The 19,115-nt window shown below is 37.0% G+C and overlaps 2 protein-coding genes across 2 annotated transcripts in view; both read left to right on the forward strand.

Moving 5' to 3' along the window:
* LOC136804983 (choline dehydrogenase, mitochondrial-like) overlaps nt 1-19,115 on the forward strand; it is a 291,737-nt gene that overhangs the window by 270,982 nt on the left and 1,640 nt on the right. The window contains exons 2-7 of the mRNA XM_067061520.1: nt 16,514-16,633; nt 16,827-17,094; nt 17,369-17,541; nt 17,735-17,878; nt 18,151-18,366; nt 18,564-18,709. Coding sequence (XP_066917621.1) covers nt 16,579-16,633; nt 16,827-17,094; nt 17,369-17,541; nt 17,735-17,878; nt 18,151-18,366; nt 18,564-18,709 — 1,002 coding nt within the window. The 5' untranslated portion in view covers nt 16,514-16,578. The remainder of the gene's footprint in view (nt 1-16,513; nt 16,634-16,826; nt 17,095-17,368; nt 17,542-17,734; nt 17,879-18,150; nt 18,367-18,563; nt 18,710-19,115) is intronic.
* Nucleotides 270-16,364, forward strand: LOC136804981 (uncharacterized). Its single transcript, XM_067061517.1, has 15 exons — nt 270-355; nt 456-544; nt 5,228-5,343; nt 5,560-5,646; nt 5,826-5,913; nt 8,446-8,708; nt 9,148-9,418; nt 9,549-9,777; nt 10,061-10,222; nt 10,508-10,599; nt 10,827-10,892; nt 11,365-11,425; nt 11,592-12,026; nt 12,199-12,555; nt 12,765-16,364. The coding sequence occupies exons 1-15, from the start codon at nt 349-351 to the stop codon at nt 15,833-15,835; spliced, it is 5,394 nt and encodes a 1,797-aa protein (XP_066917618.1). The 5' UTR covers nt 270-348; the 3' UTR covers nt 15,836-16,364.

The raw sequence follows: 19,115 nt of genomic DNA on the forward strand, positions 1-19,115 counted from the left end.
TTTCTAGGCCCGTTCTACACCTCAAATAATCTTAAAATTTTAACATATAGATGAGGGTTAAGGTGCATTGTGGGACACTTTTCCGCAGGGTCAAAAAATTAGAGATTAATATTTTGGACAAGTTTTGAGGATTCTTTTGCCAAAAACTGTCCATTCACACCCTAAACTTCTGTTCTACTCACTATTTTTGGTCGAATTCCCTCTAAAGTGCTATCAGAAAGGTCCAGAATTTTGTCTAAAATCTATTCCTTAATTTTGTCCTACTCGGAGCTTTATTTTGCTCGATCCAGGCCACTTCCCCACTTACGTTGGTTGACCCTCACTGGAAAATGAAAGAAAATTCAAGATATGGATGGTGAGTATCTTGTACGTCTATTTCGAAATTAATTTGTTGTCTGGAGCTGATAGGACTTACGCTTGTAAGACTCATTTTTGAATATTTTTCTCATTTTTAGTCCTTAGATCATGGTTTGAGGTTCCAGCCATTGCTCATTTCTTCCATGTTTTCAAAAACTCCTTCGGTTTGATCGAGTTCGACATCGAGGTAAGTTTTTTTTAGTTCCGAGAAATCGGTATAAACAAAAGTAGACTTCCGCGATTGACGGAGTTTTTTGTTTATTGTATTTAACTATAATTTTTTCTAAATTTTAGAACCTGGCCTTGTCTTCACCCAACCACCATTCATGAATTATTTTAAGCTAACTTTTCCAGTCCTTTTCTTAGTCACAATGTCATGTTGAATAATTAAAAACTCCAACTGACTTCATTCAGGCATATCAAAACAATCAGAAACAAAAAATTGCTGTTTTGTTTGACAAGTGAAATACTAAAATCTGACTGGATGCGGTATATATAATGAATATTGCTTCGATTTGGTTGCAATCAGGTGTCATCAAAGTGTAGTGAAAACTTTATGAACAGAGGAGAGGTTAGACATCAAGCCTGACACTCTGGCTTAGCATTTAAAAAAAATGAAAAGAAAATAGATCTTTTGCTAATCACAATGTCATGTTGAATAATTAAAAATTCAAGCAGTCTAGACTTAAACTCCTATATCATGATTAGGCTAGTCGTACCCCCTTTTATATTTGCCTATGTATCAATACAATGCTGAAAAGTTGACACAGCACATTGCATAGCTGTCAACTTCGCCTCACAAAAATGCGGGGGAGCTCCAAGTCAGAAAAATTTTCCCCGATAATCCAATTTTTCAAAATCGGAAAATCGGGAAATCGGGGAAATTTTCTCGTAAAATCCGATTTTATTGGAAATTTTTTTCGGGAAATCGGGGAATTTTTCGTTCCGATCTTTCAAAATCCAGAAATTTCGCCGTTTGGTTTTTCCAAAATCAGAAAATTTTTGGAAATGCGGGAGATGCGGGAGAAAATCCCAAAAATGCGGGAGATTTGACAGAATTTTCTTCACGCGGGAGAAATCGTTGACATGCGGGAGTCTCCCGCTCAATGCGGGAGAGTTGACAGCTATGACATTGACGAATAATCCCTTTGAGAAGTTTATATCGAAATCTGCAACAAAAACGAAAGCGGGTTCTTCTACTCCAGAAGGTACTTACTTTTGATACTTTTGATGGGTTTTTAGTGTCTCTCAATCATCCAATTTAGAAAATCGGATGATTCACCATTTCTCTCACACTGTTTGAATCCGCTCTCCTGTAGGGATAATAATTCGGGAGCAGTGGTTCGTCCTGCAGCGTGGAAAGAATAAGGTCAAGTTGTCTTTTGAATTTAATTTTTGTGCAGTTTGTGATATTACGAATGTAGAATGGGAGAGAATTGAAAAGCTTAGGTCCTTCTTCAGATAGTGAGCCTCTCCAAATGTTTTTGTGTTTAGAATTTACTTCTTTAAGGTGGCATTTTCGTCCGAGCCTCTGGTTTTCGTAGCAGGTGATAACCCTTTGTTCTCAGAGTGGTTGAAATTTGGAGAAAATTTTTCTAAGATATACCAAGTATAGATGATTTGATATCTTTCTCTACGTCTTTCCAGACTGTATAGTTTTAGAGTTTTAAGTTTTTCCCAATAGTTCAGTTTTTGTAAAGAGAATATTCCCATAGTGTCCTCCTGGGTTGGTTCCCCCCACTAAAAATCCAATTTTTTCTCCATTCCCCCCTCTTTTCTTTCCCCCACCATATTTCAAAATTTTTCGGTTCCCCCCTCTTTTTTGAATTTCCCCAGCTATTTGAAGATTTTGCGGTTCCCCCGTATGGTTAACATAAAAATGCCTTAAATCAAATTTGAAATTTTGGGAAAGCTTGAAAATATAGCCTTGAAAGTGCTGGGAAAATGAAATTGTATTGAAAAGTTGGTTTATTTAAAAAGGTTGGCTGATTTTATTGCTTAAACAGGTTTTGCAATAAGATAACCTTGAGATCAGTGAAGTTCCCCCAGTCAAAATTTCCTAAATTTATGGTTTTCCCCCCTCTTTATTTTCCCCCAGCAAATTTCAAATTTTTCATTTTCCCCCATACTTTAAAAATAGGGCCAAAATCAGAATCCCCCCCCTTTATAAAGGGGGGGGGGGAGGACACTATGATTCCATTTAGGAATGATTTTTGAAGCTGTTCTAGTCGTTGCATTTGGTGTCTCTTGGATGGTGACCATAGCTGTGAACAGTAATCAGTGTGAGGGACTGCCAATGCCTTCCATAGGGTCAGCATTATAGTGGGGTCCCTTGTTTTGAAAGTTTGATATATCCACAAACTGATGCCTTTGACTTTGTCGATTACAGTTTCTATATGATTGTCATATGTCACACCCACATCTAAAGTGATCCCAAGGTCTTTGACTGTAGTCTTGGTCTCTATCACCTTTTGGGTATCAGAGAAGTATTTGGAGAATTCTTTAAGTTCTTCATTTCTACCACAATTGAGATGTTCAAATTTAAGTCCATTCAATTTCATGTTATTCAATCCAGTCCACTCATAGACTGCGTTCATGTCATCTTGGAGCTGAATGATGTCAGCATGGTTTTTGATTTCTTTCATTAGACGTTTATCATCAGCAAATGATGATAAGAAAGAGTGTAATATCTTTTTGTCAATGTCTTGTATCATTATCAGAAACAGTAGTGGTCCAAGCACAGATCCTTGGGGAACAATGTTGGGGAACACTAGAGATGACTTCTGACCTTTCTGATAGTGTGTAGTTAACAGAGACTTGCTGCGTTCTACCTGTTAGGAAGGATTTGATCCAAGCAAGCAGTTTGCCTTTGATGCCATTAGTTTTGATTTTGTTCAGAAGAATGGTATGGTTGACTCTGTTGAAAGCCTTGCTAAAGTCAAGGTAGATCACGCCCACATTATTGCCGTTTTCTATATGGTGGATTAGTTGTTCTGTGCGAGAGAGAAGTTGGCTCAGGCAGGATCTACCAGATCTGAAACCATGTTGGTTGCAATTAAAAAGATTGTTGTCTTCAAGATGTTTTTTGTATCTTACTTCTGACAATTTTTTCGAAAATTTTCGAGACATTCGAAGTTAAAGCGCCTGGTCTATATTTTTCTGGTAAACCTTGATTGCCTTTTTTGAAGATTGGTGTGATGTAGCTTGATTTCAGTAGGTGGGGAGTTTGACTTTTGTCTAGAATATTTCTCCAGATAAGACAAAGAGGAGTTGCAAGTTGTTGTCTGGCTTTTGTGGTGTCTGGTGGTGTCTGGTACCGTGAGTGCTCCTAAATCCGACAGCCCTGCCTAAATCTGATGGGGTCAAACTAAAATTAAAAAAAGCCTTTCGCTGTGACGCAACGAAGATACCAAAGTGTCAACTAAACTGAGAGATTTGATACATTGAACCAATTGAACCAAATAGAAATAACAATAGACCTTTTCGCCTTTCCGTCCGCCATCTTGAATTGTATGCAAAAATACAGGAACGCAACCAACATCTTATTCCATCACCCTTCTTTAGAGATTTGGTTTTTGGACCTACCTGGAGGTCCTATAAATTAACCTTTGTTCGTCCGTCCGTCCGTCCGTCTGTCCGTCCGTCCGTCTGTTACCAGCTTTTCTCGAGATTGGCTCATTAGTTTTTTCTGATTTTTGGCACAAAGATGCAAAATGGCAATGCCCAAAATGTGACGGAGCCCGATTTTCGAAAAAAAAATTTTTCCGGCCGAAAATGCCGAAACATGCCGGAAAAACCGATTTTTTGACATTTTCTCGAGATTTCATCATTAGTTTTTTCTGATTTATTGCTTAAAGATGCGTATTAACAATGCCCAAAACATGGCCAAGTCCGATTTTTGAGAAAAAATTTTTTCCGGCCGAAAATGCCGGAAATATGCCGGAAATCACCGTTTTTCTGGATTTTCATTAGACTTTTTCCTTATAATTGGTTGTTTTTTCATTCAAAAAACATTTTTTATAGCAATGCCCACCATCAAGCATGTTTCAATTTTCAATAAAATTGATTTTTAAAGCCGGAACTATTAAAAAATCACCGGAACAACCTATTTTCGCCGGAAAAACAGTATTTCTTGAATTTCTCGAGCTGTACTTTATATTTTTTAATGAAATTTTGCATACTGATGCAAAATGACAATACCTAAAATGTGACGGAGCCCGATTTTCGAAAAACATTTTTTTCCGGCCGAAAATGCCGGAAATATGCCGGAAAAACCGGTTTTTTGACATTTTCTCGCATTTTCATCCTTAGTTTTTTCTGATTTTTTTGCAGAAAGATGCGTATTCGTAATGCTCAAAACATGACAGAGTTCGATTTTTTGAGAAAATTTTTTTCCCGGCCAAAAATGCCGGAAATATGCCGGAAATCGCCGTTTTTGCAGATTTTTCCTAACATTTCTTTGTTTTTCCTCATAAAAAAAAATCATTGATAGCAATTCCTACCATCAATCATGATTCGATTGTCAATAAAATTGATTTTTTTTCCTCAAAGAAGAAAATGTCACGGTATAGCGTGATGGTTTGAGTTTTCTAGAAACCTTATTTATTAAGCTGTGTATTTTTCTGAAAGTGGATTGTTTTTATAAAGAAAAGCGTTTATAATAATTGTTTTAGCTTTTTCAATAGGGTTGATAATTTCTCCCAATAGGCATGCTTTCATTATATATTTTTTATTTTGTCCAGTTATGTCTTATGTGTTTCATTGTTTCAATGTTCATTGATTAGTTTTGATAACCAGGTAGGTCCATAAAAGTATAACTTGTTTTTTTCTTTTTTGATTATTTTGAGTATTTTTTATCTACTTTATCTAGGATTTTGAAGATGCCCTATTTTTGGACAGTGCAGAAAATTGCTCAAGCTTCCTTCCTGATTTGGTCGTTCAACTTCTGAGAGGACTTTATAAAACCAAAGATGGTTTGCAAATTACGTGAGTATTTGTCCTTCAAGTAATGATAAACAAACAAGGTCAGGGCACTTTGTTAAAGAAAAAGTGAGAACATTTGCTTCAACCACCAACCGTTCAACTTAGCCTAGATAAAAAAAATATTAATGTATTACTTTAGGACTCAGGGTTTTTTTGATTTTCTCAATAGGGCACAACATAGGTTTATATTTGTATCTCTGTTTTGTATTTTTCTTTTAGAATTGAAAATTATAGTCACTATCTGCAAGACTTGCTGGAGTTTAGGTATGCTGGAAGGCATAACCCAGTCAAAGATGGAGATTTTAAGTATGCAATAAATTTTTTGATATTTAGCAACTAGTTTTCATTTAATAATTTTTAAAGAGTCTTTTGTGTAATTATTCTTTGAAAATATTACACAATGAAGGCATATCGCAGGAATTTTATCTTATTCTTTTCTATCTAAAGGTGTTATGAAATTAAGCATCACATCTTATAATTTTTAGAGCAATAACAACGAGAGAAAAAGTTGAAGTGCTGTATGATATGTGCAATTGGAGGCTTGAGCCTGAGGATGTCGTGGAGTTAACAAAGGTATTCATTCTTAAGTTCATTGAATCAGATAAAACTAAGTGTTAGGAAAATCTTACAATCATAATCAGGTATTTTTTTTGGTAAACAAATTAGAAACTTATTAACGCGCCACAGAAAAGACATAAGAATATGGTTGATATGGCAGAAACCATCAAATTTTCCTTTGAAAATACAGCAGTACTATCAACTTCTTTTCCTTCTAAAGTACTTTAGCAAATTTTCTCTTAAAGAGCAAAAACAAATTTGAATATGTAAATACACAGCATAATTTACTCAACATTTAAAACTACAAACCATTCAATTTCCTTTTGAAAATACAAACCATCTGCTTGACCAGCAGAGTTACTAACTACGAAAATCTTCCTTATAAAATACGAATCATCATCTTTTCCTTTCCATGTATCAACCGCTAAATTTTCTTTAATAGAACAAAGCAACAAATTTGCACTTGTAAATACAAACCATTCACTCATGAAAAAGTTACAAACTTTCAAATTTTCCTTTCAAAGTACAAGCCATCAAGTTTTCTTCCCACAGTGAAAACTGTCAAATTTTCCTTTTAAAATACGAACGATCGATTTTACCAGATTTTACTTTAAATTACAAACTATAGGATTTTCCTTTGAAAATACGAATCATCATCTTTTCCTTTCCAAGTACCAACCAACAAATTTTCTTTAATAGAACATAGCAACAAATTTGCACTTGTAAATACAAACCATTCACTCAACAAAAAGTTACAAACTTTCAAATTTTCTTCCCACAGTTAAAACTTTCAAATTTTCCTTTCAAAATACGAACGATCGATTTTACCAGATTTTACTTTAAATTACAAACTATAGGATTTTCCTTTGAAAATACGAATCATCATCTTTTCCTTTCCAAGTACCAACCAACAAATTTTCTTTAATAGAACAAGGCAACAAATTTGCACTTGTAAATACAAACCATTCACTCAACAAAAAGTTACAAACTTTCAAATTTTCTTCCCACAGTTAAAACTTTCAAATTTTCCTTTCAAAATACGAACAATCAATTCTACCCTCAAAATTACAAACTTTAGGATTTTCCTTTGAAAATACGAACCATCACCTTTTTCTTCCAAAGAACAGACTACTAAGTTCTCTTTAAAAAAGAATCAAATTTTCCTTTTAAAATACACACCAACGCTTTGACCAGCAAAATTACTAACTACAAAATTTTCCTTACAAAATACAGATCATCACCCTCAAATTGTCCTTAACATAACAAAGCAACAAATTTGCACTTGCAAATACAAGCCATTTACTCAACAAAAAAAAGTTACAATATAAAAAGTTTAAATTTTCCTTTGAAAGTACAAGCCATCAAGTTTTTCCCCACAGCAGTTATAGCATCCTTCCCTGACTAAAATACAGCCAAATATTTGGGTGGGGGGGGGGGTTCTAATATTTCCATGGCAAGGCTGGGGGCTGACTATTTCTTCTATTATTTTTCTTTATATCACCACATTTTTGTCCAAAAACCTTTCATGTTACAGTCTATTGACTCTGTTTGTTTTCACTTGTCTACCATCTTGATTTAACCATTATAGTCAATAGAATATTTGGGGGCCCATTCTTTTGCCTGGAACTTAGACCTGGGTTGACCCTATGGCAGTGATTGAAATAGTCGTCCGTTATCGGTTAAAACCGAACAGAAACAAAAAATCACTAACCCAAGTGAGCTATATCAATCCTATACTGTTGGTCAAGTTATCTTTTGGAACAATAATTTTCTATTTAGAATTTTCATGTAGCTTGAATTTGTAACAAACTAATTTAAACATTTCTGAGGCGTAATTTGTAGAAAGAATGTTAAAATCATACCTTTTCAAAACATCTTAATGAAAAAGTCATTTTCTCTGCAATGCAATGATCTAGCTTATCCTACCTTCGTTCAAAAGATTCATTCTTAAAAGTAAAAAATGTCATCTTATTTCGACCACTGCACAATGTAAACTGTCAAATTTTCCTTTCAAAATACAAACTATTGATCTTAGAAACATCTTCAACTTTAAATGTATCATTTCTAATAGTATCTTGCACTCATTTTCATGTTTTAGAGCTACATCATTCCAGAAACTTGATTTTGCCATTTTGAAACTCAATCTTTTTAACCTCAAAAACAACCACAGCCATATCACTTAGAAAAAATAAAATGAAAGTAGATCAAAATTTTAACAAGGGATCAAGAAAACTCATTTTAAAAACTTATTTTGACCTTTTCTGGATTGAGAAAATGACAGAATGGCAGAAAAATTTAAAATAGTGTTAAATTTTAAAAGGAAGCATTTAAATAATGAAATACTTAGCATGTTTCTACCTCTTACATAGAATATTGAAACCAAGTAAAAATATATTGCCCGTGAAGGAAGAATGTTATTTTGACTGGCTCTTAACTTAAATTGAGCTAAAATCTGTCAATAGCTTTAAATCTGTTTTCCAAATCTCTCAACGGTTTTTTAGAAATTTAGAAAAAAATGTTATAGGTTTTTTATGATTTTAATTTCAGGACTTGGAAGCAGAGGAGATGCGAGTGATGCCGGTAGGTTTTGACGAAGAAGGTCATCAATACTGGTATTTCTATGGAACCAGGTTGTATCAAGAGAAGTGTCTCAACGATAACATTGCTTATATGTCAGAACTTTCAGAGAGTGAAGAAAAGCCTAAAGCACAATTAAAAACAAAGAAGAAGCGTGGGAAAAAGAGGAAGTTTCTACGTAAGACAAAATCTGGAAGAGCTGTCAAACCAAGAATGGATTTTGATCGTGAGAGGTAATCTTATTAGGGTCATATTTCTCATAATACTACTAAGACAATAACAAATCTCTAGTTGTATTTACTATACACGATTTCTTAAGAATTTTTGGATTTTGCATTCAAATTTTGTCCTTTTTCTAAGACATTGTTGAAATGTTTAAAACAATCAAGTCCAGAGAACAAGAACCCATTTTTTCAAATGTTTGTTTGTTTCTTCACTTTTGAGTGGTTTTTAAGGAATATGTGGCAGTTTCAGGACAATTAGCAATCACCATTAGGAAAGTGGAAGGGTCTACAATAACTGAAAACTGATCGCTTGGATCTCTGAACTACTGACACACTGATCTCATTGTAATTGTGCATTGTTCCCCTGGACCATTACTGTAAGGTCGTGAGACATTCATTTCTGTCGAATTTTTAGAACAGGATAACTTTTTTGTTGTTGTTTTTGCAGCTCAGAAGAAGATGAAGAAAATGAGGAAGTAGAAGAGAAAGAGCACGAAAACGAAAGTGAAAGTGAAACACAATCTGCTAACGTCAACTTGGATGAGAAACCAGTGCTTCAACCTCAAGAAGATAATGAGTGGACATTAGTGTGCTCCACTGTGCAAGAATGGGCCGACATCGTTGAAAAATTCTCAAACACCAAACACAAAAGTGAAAAAGTCCTTTTGAAAGGATTGAGAGAATTGAATGCAGTCATGCCAGATATTTTTGTTGAAAAGGTTTGTCGAGTTTTTTTTGTGATTATTTTTGTTTAAATCAAAATGCTAGAATAAAATAGTACAGGCACGTGATTAAACAAACGTTCCTATCTGGTCTTTTTTGTTTGCATTTTCATAATTTCAAATTCAGGAAAAAGCATTACAGAATAAGTTGCTTGAGATGGCCCCTCGACGTTCATCAGATCGCATCCACATCAAGATGCAAGTCCGTGAGGATGAACATCGCAAGAAAGAACAGAAGAGATTGTTGAAGAGCGAAATGAAAGCCAGAGAAGCAGAGAAAAGACTGAAAGAACTGGAGAAAGAAAAGCAAAAAGAACGCGAGAAAAGATACTTGGAGCGTGAACGAAACTTAGAATGTAAGTCCTCTTCATTATTTCTATCAACTTCATCCACACGGTATTTGTGATTCCAGGATTTGCTTTTAAAAACGTTTGATCAAAAGTCAACCTTCATAAAGACCATGTTTTTTATTACACTAAAAAATATATTTTAAAGTTTCTTTTCTTTACAACTTCATTGTTTAGATTTCTGGTGATTTGAAGAGTTATGATATTTGTTGAAAATGGTTCTAACGCAAGGTAGCACCCCTCTGAAGTTGGAAAAAAGGGTTTTTGATTGCTTCCCTTTTATTTTTTTTAGTGAGAGCGAAGCGAGCGAAACAACGTGAAGAAATGAAAGAGGTGCAAACAGATCCTGAACTGGCCAAACAAATACGAGTCAAACAAACACAAAGCGCTGCTTCATCTTTCAAATTCGACCTGGAAGGAGAGGAAGATGACCAGTTCATCGCTATGGAAAAAGGTTGAATCACCAACTCTTATCTGATTTGCATCATTAACCAACAATTTATATTCATAAAAGATTTTAGGTTTTTAAAACCACCATCAGTGTTAGATCTCAAAAAATGAATGAATAAAATTATTTTTAGTATATTATATCTGAAAAAGGTGATTAAACTTCAGAAACAATGCATGTTAAGCTTAAAGTCAAAAACATTCAAACCAAAAGAGAAATCACATATTGAGTCTAACGTATATTTACCAGTTTAAGCGACTTCTAAATATGTTATCTTCTTTTGTTCAACAGTGTTGGAGGTGATGAAGGATCATGATGACTCGTGGCCTTTCTTGGAGCCTGTTGATGCTGCAGAAGCTCCCAACTATTATGAATTCATCAAGGTACACAAAACAACTTCTCGTAATTCCCTCGATCAAGAGGATGCTATTTTCATGCCTTGATATTGTTTTATGGAAGTGTGTTAATTTACTTTCCTCAAGACACATTTAAAGGCGAGGCCAAATTAAAAGACCAAACCCAAATAAGGTCTTCCCGTAAGACAATGAATTAGATTTATGAATTAAATGAATGAATTAATTAGATCTGCTTTGTGCTGTCTTATATATAGAATCCGATGGACCTGAGCAAGATCGCTGAAAAAATCGAGAATAAAACCTACAAAGATGAATCAGAGGTAGACTGTCATTTTGTTTTGTCGATTAAATATCAATATTTTATCATTCGTTATGATGTCTGTAAAATAGTGTCCAGATTCCTCGAATCAAACCGATTTCATACTGATCTGAGCTTCCTAAATAATTATTAACAACGCCAATTATTGCTATAATTATTCACTCGATTTGGGGGCTTATTTTGAGCCATCAAATTACCTAAGAAATTTCGTTTTTCTTTTAGATAAATTCTCAGCTATTTTCTGACGTCGGATCTAGCGATTTAGCCATGTAGCCATGTACAACCTTTCTGGTTTGTCAAAGATATCTGCAAGAAATTGTGACATCCCTTTTAACAAAATCCAGGACCAGGAGTCAGTTTGCAAAGGCGCACCCTTTCTGAGAGAATTTCTGGCTCACCACTTCAGGAGGTTTCTGAGGGATGGTAATTGTAACTAAGCACCTATTTAAATGATCGTTCTAATCTTCTTTTAGTTTGAGAGTGACGTTTATTTGATGTTGGACAACTGTGAAATGTACAATGGAACCCTTAGTCGTAAGTTTCTCCCTTTATAAAACAATCCAAGAATATCTTGTAATTAGTCGAGTTTTCAAGGCTAATTTCGTAAGCCAGTTTCTTTTGTGTTTGGGAAATATAAAAGAAATCATTTATTTTGCTAGAATCTCATTTTTTTAACAAAAGCAAACACTTGCTTTTTCAGCGTTCACCAAATTAGCAGGGAAGATCAAGAAAGTGTTTGAGAAACAGATGAAAAAAGAATTCCCTCCGGAGATGGACTCCAACGATGAAATTTACGTAGAAGAGGTCGCTCCTCAGCGCAAGAAACTCAAACAGGAGAAGGAGAAGAAAACGAAATCACCGAAAGAAGCAAAACCGAAGAAAGTCAAACTGGAATCATTGGCCGTCTTCAAACGGAACAACGCTATTCTTACCCCAGAGTTTGCTCATGCGCAAATCTTGCAAGCCCAAGCACAACTTCTCCATAAAACTCAAACAGATGCGACCGTTTCTCAATTGTTAAACAAATTTGGTATTCCCGCAGAAGTGCTAGCGAAACTGACGCCTGCTCAAATGCAAACGTTGATGATGCAATTACGTTCGGGAAAGTTGCGAGCTCCTGGGAAAAGCCCTAAACGTATGGAGTTTTCTATTGTGTTGATCTGTTATTTGAAGTTTGTATAAGTAATCCATGCCAGGTCAAATTCATTTTCATATTTTTGATATGAAAAGTTTAAAGTTCACTTTTTTGTGCTGGTTATTGAAAACTATTTGATATTTGTAATCTCTTTTTCTCTGTACTCTCTCAGCTGTTTCTACTGAAAACTTGACGCCCATTGGAAAGCCGAAAGTGTTGAAGACAATCTCACCGAAGCCCGTGCTCTCTAAACCTGGAGGTTCTTTGAGAATGATTGCTCCTAAAAGAGAACACCTTTCCATCTCACAATTCATCAGAGCTAACACTTCACCTTCGCCTGGATTGAAAATTGATTCACCAAACACTTTAAGTTTTCGTCAAGTAGCGCAGAACGGTTCACTTCGTTTCACGGCAACTCAAAACGCACCACGATCAGCGAACTTCACTTTTCCTTCAACCACCAAACTTCCATCGCTTCACTCCATTCCACCATCCAAAGCTCTCCCCAACCCTCTTTTCCCAGTGACAGGTAAAGAATAACAATATCTCTGATTTGAAGTATTATCTCGTCTTTTCCTTCAATTCAGAAACTACCGCTATATTCTCCAAACTTTAATCGCCAACAAGAATCGGTTAGCAGGCTTTTGCTTTTTAATGTATAGGCGAACATGTCTTTAAATTCAAATTACAGATGAAAGTTTTAAACCAGCTATTGTAATCCACTTTTCCATTTTGTAGCGAAATCAAATGCACAACAAAAGACAAAACCAGCCACATCGGTTAATATCGCAAAACCTATCTTGAACATTACGAATCGACCTCCTTCAACCCTCAACACCTCCACGTTGAGACAACAGTCGGTTCCAGGACAATTCTCGCAACCCAACAGCAACCTATCAAATACTTCTACAACTCCCACCATCAAACCACTCACCACATCCGCTGTCGCACTTCGAGCTATGGGTGTTCCGATATTAAACCAAGCCAACGTCCGATATATTGGACAACCTAACGGACAACTACAAAAGATCCTTTATCTGCCCACTCAAGCTGTCAACAAAAGCCGCGCCGTTATCACTCAGCCATTATTGAGAACGCAGTCCATCCCGGTGCAGCGTTTCATTACACCCGCTAACGCCTTCCGCGCCACCTCTCCGCAAACACAACAAACAAACATCCCAAAGCCCGTCTTCATTAACTCGCACCAACCAAATGGACCGTTAAAAGTTGCATCGTCACAAGTTCTGCAACGCTCGATCAGTGCCGTCGCTCAAAGTGCCAAAGAAAGTGTTTTTGTCAAGCCAAAAGAAGAAGCAGCTATCCCCTCCAAACAAAACATGCATGGCTTGAAGAAAGCGGTACAACAAGTGGCTGCTGTCACCAACATCAACGCCAAACTACAAAACCATTTACAAAATAAGAACAGTCATGTGCCAGTGAGCACGATTAAAAAGGAGGTGACATCGCTCCCTGAACAATCCAAACCCCTTCTCTATAAACTGCCACTCAATATGGTGCAAGTTGCTGTTAAGCCCACCATTAACAGTCCCATCACTCCAAAGACGTCACAAACAGCAACAACACACTCTACTACAAGTTGTCCTAGAACTGTCGCTACCACCCTTATCCTTTCGCCCATCAGAGCAGTGAAGCCTGTCAATCAAATCCCTTTGGTCAAAGGTGCAATCCCCGCATCCGTTGCGGTCAACCAACCCGGCATTTCTTTCATTTTGACCAGCACCGGTTTAGTGAGCGTCAGCCTTCCGGCCTCCGCCAACAACAAATCACAAGCTACAAAACAGACTATCCCTACCCAGAACATCATAACTTCCAACGCGCCAGCCCGTTTACTTCAAAAAGGCTTTGCTTTACCATTGACCCCGCCTGCACCAGGTACCGCACCTCCAAAAGGCTTTCTCGTACCAACCTCACACGGTAGCAGCCCTCCCAAAACCTTTATAGTGCCACCTACAGTGGGAACCATTCCTCCTAAAGGCTTTCTGGTACCAACCACACAAGGCACCGCTCCTCCAAAAGGATTCCTCGTACCCAACACATGCGGATCTGCTCCTACCAAAGCCTTCCTCGTACCCTCCTCACAAAGCACCGCTCCACCCAAAGGCTTCTTTGTGCCAACCACACAAGGTACCACTCTCCCCAAAGGCTTCCTTATACCAGTGACAAAAGGAATGACACTTACTAATAACCCAGCGCAAAGAACTATCGCAGTCGCGATAACCCAGTCGACCAATTCCATCAATAAACCCCAATTATCAACTCAACCAGTCAAATTGGTGACGCAAGGCATCGCTTCAACCGCACAACTTATGTTGTCATCAAACAACCGAACTTCTTTACAACCCATCGCTCGAAAAAATAATCAACCTGCTTCTCTGTTGAACAGTTTCCCTCAGCAAGTTCTAGTGAACAACCTGAAGTCTCAACTTTTGTACAACCAACCGAACGTTTCAACAAGTCATCAACATTTGCAGACAAAGGATGTCAAGCCTTTACCTACCACTCAGCAACTAAAGAAAATTCAGTTACCGACGCAGCCAGTCACGCAGTTTCAAAAGATTCGTTCTCCATCTGCAACCTCCAGCGCGTCCGTTAGTAACATTGCTCCACCACCACCAAAGCAGGTCAAACTCGAACCCTCGACTTCTTCTCAGCCTGTAACACCAGCAGTAACGTTCAAAACGGAAGCTGCGACTACCAGCATTGGAACAGTATCGACCACAGTGAAATCAGAAACGGGTACTCCGTCTCTCTTCCAAACAACGGACAAAAAAGATATTTCACCTGAGAAATTGCGTGACGCAGAAACACTTCTTGGTTTGATCAACCCAACACTTCACGCGTCTGTCAAAACTGACACTTCTTCTACCCCCACTAAAAGTGATCCAATTCATCCACGACCTTCTCTAAACAACACTTCTACATCGTCGACTCAAAAACCGTCACTGGGAACGACTCCCCTTCTCACAATGACCATACCCTCTTCCCCAACAAGTGACAAAAACCAGCTGAAGATTCAACTGCCCAATTTTCAAAAATATATTTCAACGGAACCTCAACAAGCCAAAATGATCATTAGTCAGCCTCAACAGACTTCTAAATCTCTTCAACAATTGTCGAGTTTCAAACAACAGACTCAAAGGGAGCAATTTTCTACTGCAAATCAACAGACTTCTAATTCTCTTCAACAATTGTCTAGTTTCAAACAACAGACTCAAAGGGAGCAATTTTCTACTGCTAATCAACAGACTTTTAATTCTCTTCAACAATTGTCGAGTTTCAAACAACAGACTCCTATGTCCAGGGAACAATTTTCTACTGCAAATCAACAGACTTCTAATTCTCTTCGACAACTTTCTGATATACCGAAGTCTCCAGCGCAAATGAACCTTACTCCACAGCAATTACAAACTCTTTTAAAAATCAACGAAAGTCTACCGCCTGCTTTACAGAAGGAGCTCGCGGCTTCTTTTAACACGAATAAAAACATCGTTCAACAAAAGTCACAGACTACGGCAAAACAATTCCAACCAGCTCAGCAAAGATTAGCTCCCTTTATCCAGAACCTTCAACAACAGCAAGGCAAATCTCTGACTACATCCAAACCGCCTCAACAACAAAGTAAACATCCCACCACATCCAAACCTCCTCAGCAGCAACAACATCAAGAAAGCCAAAAGATGGTGGTGGATGCTAACCAACTCATCAAACTGCAACAGGAAGGGAAAGTACTGGTCACCCCGAACGGTCAAATGTTTCTCGTCGCTAACAACAACCCTACTCAAAAGTGATTTCTTTTTTAAATAAGTTTACACAATAAAAATCTTATTTTGCGAGAGTGAAAGACTGGATTTCTAAGCTATTATCATTTAAGCCTTAGGTATATTTTCATTTCACAAGTCTTTTATGATCTTTCTGAACCTTTTGATGTTGTTTGAAGGATGCTGTCATTCATGTTGAATCATTGAGATCTTGCGAAAGCAAAATTATATAATTCCGTTCTGTTATTTTTATGTTATGTTTTTTTTTACGTTGAGCTCAATGCCTGTTGCTTGCTCATTTTTGTTTTCGAACGAGATACTGAAAGCCATCTCTCTTGTCTTGAGACTTTATAAGTTATCTTTTAGATGCGACGGTTGAAAACCCTTTCAAGATGTTCTAGAGATTTTTAAAATAGATTTTTGAAATATTTATTGATGTAGACCCATTTGATGATAATATTTAACTTTGAAAATATGAATTTATTACGTTTTGTAAGCTTATTTTCTAACCAGTTTGTAATGGTTAGATTGCATTTTAATATATTGTTCGAATTCCTTCTGAACACATCTTTCGGTTTGTTTCTCTTTTCAGCGACGTAATTTCGTAATAATTTCGGTCAAGATTTTTCTTCGCAAATTTTGAGCAATTTCTCTTTTGTACTTTCTCAACCTTCATGTCCATCTTTCTTCTCTATTCCTTCATTTTACAGAGAAAAAAATAACAAAAAAATCTTTGCAGTGTTGCAGATGGTTAAGCTGAAGTATCAAAAGAAATGCTAAAACTCTTCAGAAGTCGGAAGGGCATCACATCTAGTTCACTGAGAAATTGTGAGTCGAATTTGTGAAATCTCTGAAAATTTCATCATATATGATTTCATCCAACGCAGATGGTTGGTTTCTTGCAATTTCGAAATGGAGTATTATTTCCAGCCAGAACTTTCAATGTATTTTATATTTATATAATCCGAGAGTTGATCCCTTTTCTTTTATGATTTCTAACATGTTATTAAAACGTTTTCAGTGTCTGTGACGTCACAATTTTCATCAGCCAATCAGAATTTCGACAGCAGTCATGATTACGTCATTGTAGGAACCGGCTCAGCTGGATGCGTTCTTTCCAATCGTCTAACTGAAGATGGAGAAAACACGGTCCTGGCTCTTGAAGCTGGCCCTAAAGACCCTTGGTGGCAATGGAAGATTCACATGCCGGCAGCGATGACGTACAACTTATGCAACGATAATTACAATTGGTATTATCACACTGCTCCACAGAAAGGCTTGAATAATCGGTGAGTATAACCTCGTTTGTTTGGATTTGTCTCTGGAAATTAGCGAACTAGGTTTGTACTAGCCATTGGTTTCCATCACACTTTTATAGTAGGTATACGGTAAACTCTCTCTCTCTCTCTTATTCGAACTTCTATTATTCGAATCTTTCTGTAATACGAACTAAAATACTGGTCCCCTTAGCTGAAAAGTCATATAAAATATTATTATAATAATATTGTAATTCGAATCTTTCTGATAAAGTTTTCCTTTCATGATTATTTTCAAATCGTTTAGAGTGTTGTATTGGCCACGTGGTCGTGTATGGGGCGGCTCGTCCGGCCTCAACGCCATGGTGTACGTTCGTGGGCACGCCCATGATTATGATAGATGGCAATCCGAAGGAGCGGAAGGGTGGTCTTATGCTGATTGTCTCCCTTATTTCAGAAAATCGCAGACACATCAAGAAGGTGAGCATCTTGTAGCAAGGATGAGATAGGAGCTAAATACTAATAAGGATTAAGGGTAACTGGAGGGTTCTTTTTTCTTTTCACTTGGTTTTCGAAACCGGGTGTGAAATCTTTTGATACACAATATTGACTAAGAAAACGAAAAGATGCTCTTGAAAACTTTGTACAAATATCCTCTTTAATCCTTTTATAGGAGGAGACGACTACCGTGGTGGCGAGGGTCCCCTTCACGTGTCACGTGGTACAATGAGCAACCCTCTTCACCAGGCCTTTTTGAAAGCAGGTCAACAAGCTGGATATCAATATGTCGATGATCTGAACGGCTTCCAACAAGAAGGTATCCTTTTCAAATATCCATTTTACTTGACCGATTGTGAATCGTATTTTATTTCTCACCACTTCAGATTTCTGTAAAACTTGCACTTTTTGTGATGTTTTTGCGAATTAAAACATCAACATATTCCCAGCATTTTTTGCGTTATACATCTATGATACAACCATTGCAAAACTAGATGCCAATCCATACCCATTCCAGATAAAAATCAGTGGCCCTTATTGCTTTTGGTTTGAACCTAAAGATTTTCTTTAGCGACAACCATTATTTCTCAGGTGTTGGGCCGTTCGATCGAACTATCCACAACGGAAAACGTTGGAGTGCTTCGCAAGCTTACCTGCACCCTGTTCTCGAGCGGAAGAACCTTACCGCTCAAGACCGCGCGATGACATTGAAAGTCATTTTCGAAGGTGACAAAGCAGTGGGTGTGGAATACATGCACAAAAATAAAATCAAACGCGCAAAAGCAAATAAAGAAGTCATCCTATCAGGTACGTATCTCCTTCATTATGAAATTCCACTTCTAAACTAATTCTTTTCAAATGTTTCAAATGTTGTTGCTTTTAATAATGGTCCAAGCCTCTACTTTACAGACAGCAGTTCGATTCAGTGGATTAGTACATCAACCAAATATTCAGTGGTCAACTCGACCGCCATATTTAACATTTTTTTGAATTTCATCTCACAGGTGGCTCGATCAACACACCACAGTTGTTGATGTTGTCGGGTGTGGGCGACGAGAATGAGTTGAAAGAGCATGGAATCCCCCTCGTCCATCATCTGCCAGGCGTTGGGAAGAATCTCCAAGACCATCTTGAAGTCTACGTCCAACAGGTAGATTGTTTGTTCTCTCAAGTGTTTTAATTCGTGCTATTCAAGATGATAAGGATTTTTATTCATTTGTTGCCTTCATTATCTTGGTCTCCAGGGTTTGTTGTTGTACTAGTGACGAATGTTGCCGAAGTGTTGGTCTTTGTTGACGATGCTGCTGATCGGGAACATAATGTGTTATGTGATCTTTTTCTGCACTTCTCCAAACCTGAACCAAGACTGTTCCATCCTCTTGGATTTGTTTTCTTCATATTCCTTTCGTTTCGTATTATCGGATAAGGTGAACACACATCGAATACGTTTTCAACAATATGAAATGATGTTCGATTAGACGTTTCTTCTTTTCTAAATGTGTGTCAAATTAAATTAAATTTAGTTTATGAATTGTTCTATCGAGCAGTAGTGCTTT

Source organism: Clytia hemisphaerica, unplaced genomic scaffold (genome assembly GCF_902728285.1).
Source record: "Clytia hemisphaerica strain Z4C2 unplaced genomic scaffold, Clytia hemisphaerica genome assembly, whole genome shotgun sequence".
Lineage (NCBI taxonomy): Eukaryota > Metazoa > Cnidaria > Hydrozoa > Leptothecata > Clytiidae > Clytia > Clytia hemisphaerica.